This window comes from Oncorhynchus mykiss, chromosome 6, assembly GCF_013265735.2.
Source record: "Oncorhynchus mykiss isolate Arlee chromosome 6, USDA_OmykA_1.1, whole genome shotgun sequence".
NCBI lineage: Eukaryota > Metazoa > Chordata > Actinopteri > Salmoniformes > Salmonidae > Oncorhynchus > Oncorhynchus mykiss.
In genome coordinates this window covers 81,252,068-81,268,738 of record NC_048570.1, presented here as the reverse complement: position 1 = coordinate 81,268,738, position 16,671 = coordinate 81,252,068, and the positions used below count along the sequence as shown (strand labels likewise).

At 42.8% G+C, this 16,671-nt stretch overlaps 1 protein-coding gene across 6 annotated transcripts in view; it reads left to right on the top strand.

Annotated features, from left to right (window-relative positions):
* Positions 1–3,342: 3,342 nt before the first annotated feature.
* LOC110515651 (dmX-like protein 2) overlaps positions 3,343–16,671 on the top strand; it is a 111,618-nt gene continuing 98,289 nt past the window's right edge. For 5 of the 6 annotated variants that reach the window (XM_036981080.1, XM_036981082.1, XM_036981079.1 and 2 more), the window contains exon 1: positions 3,343–3,745. In XM_036981080.1, the coding sequence (XP_036836975.1) occupies positions 3,659–3,745 (87 nt within the window). In that variant the 5' untranslated portion in view covers positions 3,343–3,658. The remainder of the gene's footprint in view (positions 3,746–16,671) is intronic. The other variant, XM_036981083.1, reaches the window with a different exon arrangement.

Genomic DNA, 16,671 nt, shown 5'->3' with positions numbered 1-16,671 from the left:
TTTTACGTTAGACTATTGAGACTCACCCCTTGAAGAGTTTGGTGTGTGTGTGTGTGTTGTAATTAGTGAGAGTTGTCTTCTGGCTCATGCTGTGTACAAGAGGCCGTCTGCAAACAGATATTCTTAGAGCCTGAGGGTATCATAACAGGATATGATATGGAGAATAATCACCAAGTAAGGAATCTTGTAGAGTTTGACCCCGTCTGTGTCACATTGTGTTAGTGTGTGCTCCACTATGTTGGCAAGACAACAAACCACAGGAAAGACGGTTGTTTAACGTTAAGCCATGTTAGGATTTTGAAAGTCATGTACAGCTGACATTAGGATGGTAATTCAAAATATAGGGATAACTTCTAGACCGTAAGGAGTCCTACACTTAGAATAGTAACACATTAGTCCTGGTCCTATGGAAGATTCACTGCACATGATGTGTACAGTAAGTAATGCCATCGATTTTGGTAGTGTTTACTTCTGTGTGTGAGTGTGTGTGTGTCATGCTCTCTCAGGACAAAAGCAATACTGTGTCATCAGCCATCAGCAGCACACACACACACACACACACACACACACACACACACACACACACACACACACACACACCACCAGCACCACGACGGGTGAATTAGCTTTCACCTACAGATGAAGGATCTTCATTTTGCATTGCAGTAAGGTTTTCCTGCAACATGGTGATCAAATAAACATCCCACATTTGTATTCAGCTCTGAGTTCTTTATCACAGTGTAGATGAAGGTCATTTATATTTGAGGAGAGAAGATGACGAGTGGAAGCTGCATCAGAGTATTGAGATTCAGCCCTCTGACTGCAGGCCTGACTGTCTGACTCACTAAGCCTCCTCTGCCTGATCTGAAGGAACAATATCCTTAATGTATCAAATTGCTACAATAATACCACCATAGAAACAGAATCTCATTCTTGTTCTGTGAATACTGCTAGTGTATTAGCTACACATCTGTAACAGCACAGAAGAAATGTCTCAACATCGATAAAGTTCAATGCAGATCCATAGATTACATAGATATACAGCTCGTTCTATGATGTAGACCTACTTGTCTACTCTAGGCTATTTATGCATGATGAAATCATTGTCATCACATATTCTAAATATTTATATCTAGATAAAGAAATGGGAGCTCTGCACATGGAATATAGTTGCTTCCCAGTGCTTCATTACCACACACAAAAAGACAATATAGAAAGACAATCTAGGGAAGGTATTTAATTTTAAAAATGTATTTAAAAAAAAAAAAATCGTACTATACTGAACAAAAAATAGAAATGCAACATGTAAAGTGCTGGTCTCATGTTCCATGAACTGAAATAAAAGATCCCAGAAATGTTGTATATGCACAAAAAGCTTATTTCTCTCAAATGTTGTGAACATATTTGTTTACATACCTGTTAGTGAGTATTTCTCCTTTACCAAGATATTCCATCCACCTGACAGGGGTGGCATGTCAAGAAGCTCACTAAAAAGCATGCACATTACATAGATGCACCTTGTGCTGGGTACAATAAAAATACACTAAAATGTGCAGTTGTGTCACACAACACAATGCTACAGATGTAATAAGTTGAGGGAGCGTGCAATTGGCATGCTGAATGCAGAAATGTCCACCAGAGCTGTTGTCAGACAATGTAATGCTAATTTCTCTACCATAAACTGCATCCAACATCGTATTTGGGAATCTTGCAGTACATCTAACCAGCCTCACAACTGCAGACCACATTTAACCACGTCAGCCCAGGACCTCCACATCCGGCATCTTCACCTGCGGGATCGTCTGAGACCAGCCACCTGGACAGCTGATGAAACTGTGGATTTGCACAACCGAAGAATTTCTGCACAAACTGTCAGACATTGTCTCAGGAAGCTCATCTGCGAGCTTGTCATCCTCACCAGAGTCTTGACATGACTGCAGTTCAGCACCATAACAGTCTTCAATGGGCAAATGCTCACCTTCAATGGCCACTGGCACGCTAGAGACGTGTGCTCTTCACGGATGAATCCCGGTTTCAACTGTACCAGGCAGATGGAAGACAGCGTGTATGGTGTCATGTGGGCAGGCAGTTTGCTGATGTCAACATTGTGAACAGAGTGCCCCATGGTGGTGGTGGGGTCATAGTATGGCCAGGCATAAACTATGGACAACGAACACAATTGCATTTTATTGATAGCAATTTGAATGCACAGAGATACCGTGACGAGATCCTGAGGCCCAATGTCGTGCCATTATTCCGCCGCCATCACCTCATGTTTCAGCATGATAATGTATCGCCACATATCGCAAGGATCTGTACACAATTCCTGGAGCTGAAAATGTCTCAGTTCTTCCATGGCCTGCATACTCACCAGACATGTCACAAATTGAGCTGTTTGGGAGACTCTGAATTCGACGTGTACGACAGCATGTTCCAGTTCCTGCCAATATCCAGTAACTTTGCACAGCCAATGAAGAGGAGTGGGACAACATTCCACAGGCCACAATCAACGGCCTGATCAACTCTATGAGAAGGAGATGTGTCTTGCTGCATGAGGCAAATGGGGTCACACAATCTGATCGTTTCGGATCCACATCCCTACCTTTCTTTTTAAGGGATCTGTGACCAACAGATGCATATCTGTATTCCCAGTCATGTGAAATCCATAATTAGGGCCTCATTTATTTATTTCAATTGACTGATGTCCTTATAGGAACTGTAAAATCTTTGAAATTGTTGAATGTGGCGTTTATATTTTTGTTCAGTGTACTTGCAATGGACCTTTGCAAACACTAATGTGCAGTCATGTCATATTCTCCAGAATGCACCAAAAGCCTTCCCTTGTAGGGGGTTGGGATTCCCTAACCACCCGCTGTTATGCCAGAGACACAAAGCAAGATATGACAGCGGCTGTTGGAATTGTTTTAACACTGTTAATAATTGACTATGTTTCGACCAACTGTTTCGACCAGCTCTTATACTGATTGACAGCACATCATCGATATCGAAGCATTTTTCCCAAACCCCACGTATCTCTGGAAGATCAATGAACGCCTGCGTATTCGTCACACTGGTGCGTGATCCCCAAACCTGGAGCGTCATCAACATAGCAATTATAAACTAGAGCGGGTATATTGTCTCTGACCGAATGGGGACATTTGCCATGAAATATTTTTCAGACATTTTAACATATTTACAGATAGGGTAATTAAATAAGATTAAATATTGCGACAATTAGAAATTATAACTACATACGCTAGTCTCGTTCACAATCTAGACATGATATGTCTATGGTATGCAGTCGTGCCTTCGGATCACCGTGAACGCGCATGTCATGTTCGCTGCAGATATTCTTCCTTCAGCGAAGCGCTGCCTGTAAGAATCCAGACGCTGTGTGTTTGGACACTGACAGCGAAGGCAGCGTATTTCACATACATGTACACAACCTGCTATTTGATTCAAACCGACTAAAGATTATCCTCCTCGGCGTTTTAGCGGACATTCGGAGAAACAAAAAACAAGCCGCTGGCAGACAGACTACAGACGGATGCAATTCCCAGCAGCAGTGGCGAGTTAGATGGAGAAACAGAGGGTGGACGAGTCGCTGTCGTAAATAATTAAATATCCAGGCATCTGTTGAAGCTAAAAGAAGGGGAAAATGCATCTCCACCAGGTGCTAACGGGAGCTGTGAACCCCGGTGACTGCTGCTATTCTGTGGGGAGCGTCAACGACATTCCTTTCACCGTAGGTTTTATTTTGATATTGAACTGATCTGACGCTGTTTGGGAGACGGTTATTAGCTACCTAGCTGTCAGCGATAGCATCCTTGCTAACTAACCAGCGCTAGATAGCATCTTGGCTAGCCATGTACAGACAGAGCGCTAACAAGATTCACAGAGTCGTCTGCATGAAGTTCACGGATATATTCGCGGGTAACGTTGAGTCAGGTCTGTGAGGCTGCCAATCCACCACATCATTCATTCGCTCTGACATTAACGTTCGGCATTAGCCAGCTAACCGTGGGTGTTCAAGGTTATCCTACGGTGTTCGCAGAGGATATAGACCCAGAGCTAATGTTCTGTTTATTTGCTTTGGTCCTAAGACGGAAAGCCTGTCAGATGACCTTTATGATGCTGCGTGTTACAAGGGTCGACAGGGGAATTCCTTTGATGTTTTTACGCAATCTCACATGTAACATCGATAATAATGCAGTTTTCTTTCCAGCATCCAAACTATACATTGAATGATATGATTGAAACGCCACACCTATCCCCGGGCTAGGGCTTGGTGTGTGTGTGTGGTGAGCGAGACTAGCTAACATTGGCGTCAGTGTGTTTCATGTATCATTAGCTCGAGCGGCTGTCAAGCTAGCATCAGCTGTGCAGGCGGTGACGTAGACAGCTAGTTGGCATCCTTTCAGAGGTTGCGTGTTATTCTGTGTGCATCATATCGCATTTACTATCCATCTACTATCCATATGAATAATATGATAGTCATTTGGATATATAGTAGTTAGTCAGTGTGCATTTTCTCATTTGATGTTGGTCACCCTCAAAAATACCCCCCCCCATGTTCATAGGATCCCCTTACAAACAGGCCCTCCAAATTAAATCAATGGTTCCTTATTTTGTTCATTAAACAGACCAGACACACCAACCCGATCAGTCAACACACACACACATTTTATTGTAAGAATATAATGGAATACATTTTTTAAAAAGTGATATTTTGAAACCGAGCCCAAGCCCATGCTGTTTTCATCTGCGTTTCATGTTTTGCCTACTATCACTCCTTTGTTAGGGAGCAGGCGTAGGGTCTTAACTTTGTCATGATATTGATAATAGCAATCCTATTTTCGTGTGAGTCCGTGTTCATATTTGACAACCTCTGCAGGCTTTTGGAGTTGCCTATACCGGATTGAGCTAAATACTAGCCCTACTGTTGATCTAGGTTACATCATAAACGGGGTGCTTCGAGCCCTGAAAGCTGATTGGCTGACAGCCGAATACCACGGGTATGACAAAACATATATATTTTTTACTGCTCTAATTAAGTTGGGGCTTTGTGGAATATGGCCAATATACCACGGCTAAGGGTTGTATCCAGGCACTCCGCTTTACGTTGTGCATAAGAACAGTCCTTAGCTGTGGTATATTGGCCCCCTCAGTTCTTATTGCTTAAATATAGCATGCTAAATGTTTCAGATCAGTGATAGACAAGGAAACAAAGATATTCCACCTCCACTTGTTTTCCCAGCCAGAGAATGAACCATTCTGTATACAGACAGAGAGATTCAGTGAAACAGAATCACATTGATGGATTAAGACCCAGTCTTTTGGTCTGGGGTCAAGTGAAGAGCAAAATCATCCACTTGTTAAGATACATAACATGCTGTCACAATGTTCTGATCAGTGATGATGAATGAGCCAGCTAGACAAGATGATCACGAGCAGCACTCACTGCAATTTAGCTAACATTTCCACAGCCTAATTGTAGCCCAACCAATATCCAAACGGAGATTCAGTGAAAATAATAATTGATTTATCAAGTCCCCACGCTTGTTTCAAAGCAGCGTGAAACAGTGCTGAAATAGTTGACCAAATGTATTATAACAATTAGATGACTTTGGGAGTTTCAGTAAGCAACAATTTGATGCCTTCAATTGCATTAGCCTACTTTATTCCAATATTTTGTCATTCAGTGATATTTATGTATTTATTCCCACAGTAATTGTTTCTGGATCCATCCAGTTGTCATGAAGAAAACAGTGCATGTGGTGGGCTAGCCTATGTAATGTAACATGCCTCGCAGAGTTTACAACTGGCAGGACAGGAGGTCAATCAAACTCAACCAAAACAATATATCCAACTTGGACTTAAGTAATCCATTGTGGGACTATTACAATTACATCAGTCATGAAGAATTTGAGGAATGTCCACTTTGTTAGATCAGATTTGTTGAATGTGCACCAGTCTGGTCAATGGAACAGTCTGTATCCATTGGCACCTTTACCGGATTAATAGTAGTGAAGGGCGCTGCCTAGCAACCATCAAGAGCTTAGTGCCTCAGCATGATGCATATACAGTACTAAGCCGTAGGCAGAACTTTACCTCAATCATGACCAGGTCGGTTGGCGGAAATAAAAGCATAGGCTTTGTTGCTTGCAGTACCTTTCATATAAAGGAAAGTAGACAAAAAGTTGTCTGGATGCTAAAGTTAGCGGGAAAACGTCTTGGTTTGAAAGGTGTATTAGTGTCCTGTCTGACTATCCTGGTTTGAAAGGTGTATTAGTGTCCTGTCTGACTATCCTGGTTTGAAAGGTGTATTAGTGTCCTGTCTGACTATCCTGGTTTGAAAGGTGTATTAGTGTCCTGTCTGACTATCCTGGTTTGAAAGGTGTATTAGTGCCCTGTCTGACTATCCTGGTTTGAAAGGTGTATTAGTGTCCTGTCTGACTATCCTGGTTTGAAAGGTGTATTAGTGTCCTGCCTGACTATCCTGGTTTGAAAGGTGTGTTAGTGTCCTGTCTGACTATCCTGGTTTGAAAGGTGTGTTAGTGTCATGTCTGACTATCCTGGTTTGAAAGGTGTATTAGTGTCCTGTCTGACTATCCTGGTTTGAAAGGTGTGTTAGTGTCCTGTCTGACTATCCTGGTTTGAAAGGTGTATTAGTGTCCTGCCTGACTATCCTGGTTTGAAAGGTGTATTAGTGTCCTGTCTGACTATCCTGGTTTGAAAGGTGTATTAGTGTCCTGCCTGACTATCCTGGTTTGAAAGGTGTATTAGTGTCCTGTCTGACTATCCTGGTTTGAAAGGTGTATTAGTGTCTTGTCTGACTATCCTGGTTTCAAAGGTGTATTAGTGTCCTGTCTGACTATCCTGGTTTGAAAGGTGTATTAGTGTCCTGCCTGACTATCCTGGTTTGAAAGGTGTATTAGTGTCCTGCCTGACTATCCTGGTTTGAAAGGTGTGTTAGTGTCCTGTCTGACTATCCTGGTTTGAAAGGTGTATTAGTGTCCTGCCTGACTATCCTGGTTTGAAAGGTGTATTAGTGTCCTGTCTGACTATCCTGGTTTGAAAGGTGTATTAGTGTCCTGCCTGACTATCCTGGTTTGAAAGGTGTATTAGTGTCCTGCCTGACTATCCTGGTTTGAAAGGTGTGTTAGTGTCATGTCTGACTATCCTGGTTTGAAAGGTGTGTTAGTGTCATGTGACTATCCTGGTTTGAAAGGTGTGTTAGTGTCATGTCTGACTATCCTGGTTTGAAAGGTGTGTTAGTGTCATGTCTGACTATCCTGGTTTGAAAGGTGTGTTAGTGTCCTGCCTGACTATCCTGGTTTGAAAGGTGTGTTAGTGTCATGTGACTATCCTGGTTTGAAAGGTGTGTTAGTGTCATGTCTGACTATCCTGGTTTGAAAGGTGTGTTAGTGTCCTGCCTGACTATCCTGGTTTGAAAGGTGTGTTAGTGTCATGTGACTATCCTGGTTTGAAAGGTGTGTTAGTGTCATGTGACTATCCTGGTTTGAAAGGTGTATTAGTGTCATGTGACTATCCTGGTTTGAAAGGTGTGTTAGTGTCATGTGACTATCCTGGTTTGAAAGGTGTGTTAGTGTCCTGCCTGACTATCCTGGTTTGAAAGGTGTGTTAGTGTCATGTGACTATCCTGGTTTGAAAGGTGTGTTAGTGTCATGTGACTATCCTGGTTTGAAAGGTGTATTAGTGTCATGTGACTATCCTGGTTTGAAAGGTGTATTAGTGTCATGTGACTATCCTGGTTTGAAAGGTGTATTAGTGTCCTGTCTGACTATCCTGGTTTGAAAGGTGTGTTAGTGTCATGTCTGACTATCCTGGTTTGAAAGGTGTGTTAGTGTCATGTGACTATCCTGGTTTGAAAGGTGTGTTAGTGTCATGTGACTATCCTGGTTTGAAAGGTGTGTTAGTGTCATGTGACTATCCTGGTTTGAAAGGTGTATTAGTGTCATGTGACTATCCTGGTTTGAAAGGTGTATTAGTGTCATGTGACTATCCTGGTTTGAAAGGTGTGTTAGTGTCATGTGACTATCCTGGTTTGAAAGGTGTATTAGTGTCATGTGACTATCCTGGTTTGAAAGGTGTGTTAGTGTCATGTGACTATCCTGGTTTGAAAGGTGTGTTAGTGTCATGTCTGACTATCCTGGTTTGAAAGGTGTGTTAGTGTCATGTGACTATCCTGGTTTGAAAGGTGTGTTAGTGTCATGTGACTATCCTGGTTTGGAAGGTGTGTTAGTGTCATGTGACTATCCTGGTTTGAAAGGTGTGTTAGTGTCATGTGACTATCCTGGTTTGAAAGGTGTGTTAGTGTCATGTGACTATCCTGGTTTGGAAGGTGTGTTAGTGTCATGTGACTATCCTGGTTTGGAAGGTGTGTTAGTGTCATGTGACTATCCTGGTTTGAAAGGTGTGTTAGTGTCATGTGACTATCCTGGTTTGAAAGGTGTATTAGTGTCATGTCTGACTATCCTGGTTTGAAAGGTGTGTTAGTGTCATGTCTGACTATCCTGGTTTGAAAGGTGTATTAGTGTCCTGTCTGACTATCCTGGTTTGAAAGGTGTGTTAGTGTCATGTGACTATCCTGGTTTGGAAGGTGTGTTAGTGTCATGTGACTATCCTGGTTTGAAAGGTGTGTTAGTGTCATGTGACTATCCTGGTTTGAAAGGTGTATTAGTGTCCTGTCTGACTATCCTGGTTTGAAAGGTGTATTAGTGTCATGTGACTATCCTGGTTTGAAAGGTGTGTTAGTGTCATGTGACTATCCTGGTTTGAAAGGTGTGTTAGTGTCATGTGACTATCCTGGTTTGAAAGGTGTGTTAGTGTCCTGTCTGACTATCCTGGTTTGAAAGGTGTGTTAGTGTCATGTGACTATCCTGGTTTGGAAGGTGTATTAGTGTCATGTGACTATCCTGGTTTGAAAGGTGTATTAGTGTCCTGTCTGACTATCCTGGTTTGAAAGGTGTATTAGTGTCATGTGACTATCCTGGTTTGCTGCCAGCCCGACAGAGCGGGAAGTTACTTTGGTCTATTGATTAATACACGAGTGATGTTTACGTTCTCTGTCTTGAAATTCCTTTTTGTAGCCTGTGTCTGTGTTTGTGTAATAGATTGCCTATCCCTCTGTGAGTGAGTGAGTGAGCATATGGAACTATTCTCTGTATGACTGTGTAACAGAGTAGCAGGCTATCTGAAGTACAATAATGATATGATCATAGAAATCCCATTAGAAGTGGGCCTATTATATGGATATGATGACCTGTAAGAATTGACCATCTGCTGACAGTAGCCTGAATGGCTTTTGGCCTTAGCTCTCACACACAGCTAGCTTAACAGTGAAGTCTATCTGATACTATCCTACACATAGTTAGTCTAACAGTGAAGTCTATCTGATACTATCCTACACACAGCTAGTCTAACAGTGAAGTCACTACACATACTGAGCTGCAGCATCTCAGAGCTGACGAGAGGGAACGGCCTAAGCAGGATTTGAACCAGTAACCCATACAGTGCCAGGGTAAGCTGTTCACAAGCTGCTGCGCCACAAAGCGCCAGACCCCCTGTCAGAGACGGTAGTACATCACATACTGTAGTTATATGGGGAGGCTACAGTACCTGTAGTGGTACAGTCTCCGGGTGTGTTATTAGGTCGGTTTCACTGTGTCCTATGGGTGATATCTTGGGCCTCCAGGAAATTAGCTTTAAAACTGCAATATTTTCTGTAAGCCTCATGACAAAATGTGTAGAATAGCATTATAAAACTGCAAATGTTTCTCTCTGCACCATGGCAAAAATGTGTTGAAATGCAGGAAGGGGAGCGGAGGTTAGTGCCCTGGAGGTCAGTGCTATGTGCGGTACACGAGTTTAAAGTTTGGGAAGCAAATTTTAACCAAAAAAATTATTCTTTAATGATAAAGCATTTCATGCATCACATTTGCAGACTTTTGTAAAGAAGCCTATTATTCATAATGTGATGAGTAGATTAGATAGTCATCATTTAGGCTAATAATATAACTCTTTTCACAAAATAGACCGTTCAGTGGGCTTTAGGCTGTATCAGATACATTTGTTCTTTCTTTGCACGGGAAAAATGTTGCCTTTTTATAAACACATTTCATGCAGTTGTACTAAACGTTATATTACTGGAGACATTAGGGTCATCTTTTTTAATATGACTGACATTACAGGGTAGAATACTCGGCTGACTGACAAATCAGATCAATAAAAACGACGTTGTCTCATCCATATAATAGGCCTACGAGAAGGGAGACCCAAATAACCTACAATATGACATCCAACCTGGAGGAGGACATTATGTCCAAAAACTGACTTTGATGTGGCACTGACTGACCCAACACTGATAAAGAGTGAATATTCCCACTCACCGGGGATATGGCCGATGCTCTCTGCTGGTGTCAATAAGATCGGCTGTACTGTTTGCTCAATCAAGTTGAGAACTTTCAGAACTGTACAATAGCCATTTGCTTTCCAAACGGTTTCCCCTGATTGTATTTTGAGAGATATGAGAACCTCATCATTGCTCACAGCAGCTGCTTGTGGTACATAATGTTGGCCTCTGTTTGAAACTTGCTCGAGAGGGAAAATACTGAACACTTTCATGTCACTCTCACACACATGGTTGGCGCTCAGGGCGTTCTTTATATTCAGACTTCTAAATGCTATTAATAATAGCGTACAGTGTAGTGATTTTGAACCAGCTGCTTATAGTATGTGGTGAAACAACCATGGGAATGGAACCTAAGCTAGAGGCTACTGGCTTTGGGACATAGACTGGCATAACATGGAAAACATGGTAACAGTTTATTGTAGGCACATTCATAAAGACTTTATAACAGCCACATTAGACATTTGCTTTACGAATGCATTGGCCTTACAAAATTGTGCATTTTGATGCCATGCGGTGGAGAGATACAGACGCTGGAATTGGGGGTGTGAGCATGTGGGTCTGAGCAGGTGGGTCTGAGCAGGTGGGTCTGAGCAGGTGGGTCTGAGCAGGTGGGTCTGAGCAGGTGGGTGTGAGCAGGTGGGTGTGAGCAGGTGGGTGTGAGCAGGTGGGTCTGAGCAGGTGGGTCTGAGCAGGTGGGTCTGAGCAGGTGGGTCTGAGCAGGTGTGATGCAGTTGATCTTTGTGTGATGTTGTCATTTGTACTTGTATGTTTTGTATTGTTTAAAATAATACAACTCCATCTTACACAAAATGATGAATGCATTGGCCTATACTACTACAGCTGAATGCATTGGCCTATACTACTACAGCTGAATGCATTGGCCTATACTACTACAGCTGAATGCATTGGCCTATACTACTACAGCTGAATGCATTGGCCTATACTACTACAGCTGAATGCATTGGCCTATACTACTACAGCTGAATGCATTGGCCTATACTACTACAGCTGAATGCATTGGCCTATACTACTACAGCTGAATGCATTGGCCTATACTACTACAGCTGAAAACATTGGCCTATACTACTACAGCTGAATGCATTGGCCTATACTACTACAGCTGAAAACATTGGCCTATACTACTACAGCTGAATACATTGGCCTATACTACTACAGCTGAATGCATTGGCCTATACTACTACAGCTGAATGCATTGGCCTATACTACTACAGCTGAATGCATTGGCCTATACTACTACAGCTGAATGCATTGGCCTATACTACTACAGCTGAATGCATTGGCCTATACTACTACAGCTGAAAACATTGGCCTATACTACTACAGCTGAATGCATTGGCCTATACTACTACAGCTGAATGCATTGGCCTATACTACTACAGCTGAAAACATTGGCCTATACTACTACAGCTGAAAGCATTGGCCTATACTACTACAGCTGAATGCATTGGCCTATACTACTACAGCTGAATGCATTGGCCTATACTACTACAGCTGAATGCATTGGCCTATACTACTACAGCTGAATGCATTGGCCTATACTACTACAGCTGAAAACATTGGCCTATACTACTACAGCTGAATGCATTGGCCTATACTACTACAGCTGAATGCATTGGCCTATACTACTACAGCTGAATGCATTGGCCTATACTACTACAGCTGAAAACATTGGCCTATACTACTACAGCTGAAAGCATAGGCCTAACGACTACTATTGTGTTCCATCCCTGAGGGCTGGTGGCTCAGTGTCTGTTTGTGTCCACAATGGCACCCTATTCCCTATATAGTGCACTACTTTTGACCAGAGCCCCATGGGATCTGGTCATGCACACAATCCTCAGCTGCTTGTTGCTGGAGTAAAACGAGTGCTTTCACAAGCCCATTCATTGCGCAACAATTGCAATCACGTGTTAAAAATACATTTGGTGCACGATTTGAAGAGCTACTATTTTTATTTCTCAACTGGTAACTGAAGTGCGCCTCCCATTCAAGTGCAGGAAACAGGCTGTCAGCGCGTCACCCACCACTGTACAATGTCAGCTGGAGGCACTATGCATTTTGAAAACGTACTTCATTGTTTGAAACAACAATGATTTATTTCATATTATGAAGCACGTCTCACCTTGTTTCAAAGTAGCCTATAGGCAAAATCCTACCATGGAAACATGGAGGCAATTATTTCATGAAGACTTCATAGGCGGCTTGTGAATTTGAAGTTCGGGCAAGCTACAATCTATCCTACCATTTCTACTGTTCTGCGTGCCAGTTATGATTTTCATATGCGCATTTCTCAATAATAACGTTTTCCTTTCTCGATGATTGTCGTGTGGTTAATCGTGACTTTTAATGTTTATCATTTTTATTAAGTCAACTAATGAGAGATCACCAGCCTCAGCAGGCCTGGTACTTCTATGAGTGCCCAGGCACACCCGCTCCCCCTCAACATTATCAGGACAGAGAAACTAGACACATGCTCATTGCTCAAATGGAACACTCCAAACCAATAACAATTAAACAATGTATGATGGTTATGAAATAAACCAAAACCTGTTACTGACAAGTATAGCAGGTTGTGAATTCTGGAACAACCTTTTCACTGTGAGAATGGTGAATTATTGTAGTTAATAAATACATGAACATAAATGAATGTAATGAAATGACAGGGATTAAAGGAACATTTACTACTGGTGACATATGTAATGTGGTAATGTATGTAATGTGGAATTGATGATAAATATCTAAGTGTAAACAATTCACACAATGAAACAATGAATGCGCAGGAATTTGCAGGTGTCGGCTGAGCCATTCTGGAGAGAGACTGGCCTATATCTTCACCACACATCCCTCCCCTTCTTCTTGTCTCAACATAAAACGTTACACTCGACCCATTATCTTCACACTTATTTTAGATGTGTGTTACTGACAGCCGCGACTCAGTAATCAGCTGGGCCTGTTGCCAAGCGCGCTGCCCAAATTGCGGGCCTACTAGCTTGTGATGTGAAACAATCCACAGCAATTTTTTAAAAGAAGCTAATGATCCTTGATTCCTCTGTGGCTCACACTTTCTGGGGATGTATTTTGAGTGATTTGATTTATTTCTGTATAGACAGGAGTAATTATATCATGTTTGCAAATTTCCATTTACTTCCCTATTGGACCCACCACTATGCCATTTCTCTCCTGTTCTATTGGTTTTCATATCAACTTTCTTTCATTGTCCAAAAACCAAAGGCACAATTGTAATCATATTAGCAACCCATAGAATGGTGTTTTCCCAGGTGCTCTGTTTAGAATGGTGTTTTCCCAGGTGCTCTGTTTAGAATGGTGTTTTCCCAGGTACTCTGTTTAGAATGGTGTTTTCCCAGGTACTCTGTTTAGAATGGTGTTTTCCCAGGTACTCTGTTTAGAATGGTGTTTTCCCAGGTGCTCTGTTTAGAATGGTGTTTTCCCAGGTGCTCTGTTTAGAATGGTGTTTTCCCAGGTGCTCTGTTTAGAATGGTGTTTCCCCAAGTGCTCTGTTTAGAATGGTGTTTCCCCAGGTGCTCTGTTTAGAATGGTGTTTTCCCAGGTACTCTGTTTAGAATGGTGTTTCCCCAGGTGCTCTGTTTAGAATGGTGTTTTCCCAGGTACTCTGTTTAGAATGGTGTTTTCCCAGGTACTCTGTTTAGAATGGTGTTTTCCCAGGTGCTCTGTTTAGAATGGTGTTTTCCCAGGTGCTCTGTTTAGAATGGTGTTTTCCCAGGTGCTCTGTTTAGAATGGTGTTTTCCCAGGTGCTCTGTTTAGAATGGTGTTTTCCCAGGTGCTCTGTTTAGAATGGTGTTTTCCCAGGTACTCTGTTTAGAATGGTGTTTTCCCAGGTACTCTGTTTAGAATGGTGTTTTCCCAGGTGCTCTGTTTAGAATGGTGTTTTCCCAGGTACTCTGTTTAGAATGGTGTTTTCCCAGGTACTCTGTTTAGAATGGTGTTTTCCCAGGTGCTCTGTTTAGAATGGTGTTTTCCCGCAAATTGCATTTTGTCAAATGTTTGAAAATTACATTTTATTGGCTGCCTCATTACATGAGTTGCATGTTCTATTAATAAGATGGATGAATTACCATTACCATAATTACCATAATTCACCGTGGGTGAACCCCCAGTGTCATTGTGAGCACCGTGGGTGAACGCCCAGTGTCATTGTGAGCACCGTGGGTGAACGCCCAGTGTCATTGTGAGCACCGTGGGTGAACGCCCAGTGTCATTGTGAGCACCCCGGGTGAACGCCCAGTGTCATTGTGAGCACCGTGGGTGAACGCCCAGTGGGTTATACACCCAATGCATATGGGTCCAGTAAATCAAAATCTTCCCTGTCACGTTGTCTGTCGCCACATTTTACACACACACACACACACACACCTACCCACCCACCCTAGTGTTGTTTTCTACAGTTTTTGTCCCTGGTCTAAAGTAGTGTACTATAAAGGGCATAGGATGCCATTTGGGACACAGACTGCCATAATGTGTGTGAAAGGAGAGGGTTTAGTTCATGTAAAGCCTATCTGTAGTGGTACACTGATATGCTGGCATGATTGAGTTAGTCATGGGAAGAATCACTGACATTTGGGATGCCTGTGAGCACGCCCACCCACCCCCACACACAGCAGGGCTCTACAGTACAAGCATTTTACTCACATCTGCGCCTATTCATTTTACTGTGTGACCTGAAATATATATTTAAGAGGACCAGTGCGCCTAGAAAATGTAAGATTCTAGCTTTAATGTCTCAAATATTTTTCATTGTGCGCCTACATTTATTTGTGTGCGCCTACATTTTTCAACTTAGGTGCTCACGTACTGCTTGTGAAGAAGGGCAGCCTAGAGCCCTGGTCAGGGTTAACTAGGTGACTCTCCAAGATGGAGCCAGACAGATCCTCCATTATTCAACCACCATTTAACATCTTCACATCCAACAGAGGGTCAATCCAACTACTGTCAATGGTACATACCTACATCAATGACATGTTAAAGGCACTCGGGTAGTAAACGTGAGGGGACCTACCTGACTGGGTTGTTCTGTAGGTGACAGCTGTGTATGGTCTGTGTGTATCTTGTGTGTGTGTCTGTGCATGCTTGTGTGTGTGTCTGTGCATGCTTGTGTGTGTCTGCGTATAGTGTTTTCTTTGTGTGTGTGTATTTGCGTGGTGTGTCTGTATTTGCTTGGTGTGTAATTGTGTGTGTGTCTGTGTTTGCGTGGTGTGTGTTTGTGTGTCTGTATTTGCGTGGTGTTTGTCTGCGTGTGTGTTTGTGTGTGTCTGTATTTGATTGGTGTTTGTCTGTCTGTGTGGTGTGTGTTTGTCTCTGTGTGTGTGTGTGTGGGCTAGTATTGTGAACTCAGTCTTCCTGTCTCTATTATATGAATATTAACCTGATGAAATGTGTTCAGTCTTCAGCCAACATCTCTTCTCATGTTACATATAACAGACCTCATTCATACTCCTTCCATTCACTGCATTGTCCCTGATGCCTGGGGCTTGTCGTGTTGCCAACTCTGACTGGTCTGACAGTGCAGTCAGCTATGTGTGAGGCAGGTTTATGTTCGACCACCTAAACACTGGCTTTGTGAGGGAATATAGGCTGCTATAGGCTGCATACCAAATGGCCTTTGAAGGCTCTTGTCAAAAGGCAGACAGGCAGGCAGAGGCGAGGTGAGAGGTGCTTGGACAGACGTGATGAGCTGAGCGGTTGTTTCTGTTGTATCAGGTTCATGTAGATCGATGACACACACACACACACACACCAACGTTACTTTGTACAGGTACAGAACAGAGTGGTCTCTCAGTCATGCACACCTCATCTCTCCTCGTGTGTGTGTGTGTGTGTGTGTGTGTGTGTGTGTGTGTGTGTGTGTGTGTGTGTGTGAGAGTAGAGCAGGGCTAGTCTGTGCGTGACCCGTGACTGCTTTTAATTCCAGCTGTAATGTTCAGGCGTTGCAGCAATACCTCAACTAGGACTGCTCCTCTCTCCTTCCCTCTCTCTTCTTTTTTCTCTCTCTCTTACACACACATTATCTCTTCTCCTTTACTTCCTCTTTCTCCTCAACCACTCTCTCTCTCTCTCTCCTCCCTCTCTCTCTCTCCTCTCTCTCTTTCTCTCTCTCTCTCTCTCCTCCCTCCCTCCCTCCCTCTCTCTCCCTCTCTCTCTCTCCTCAACCACTCTCTCTCTCTCCTCCCTCTCTCTC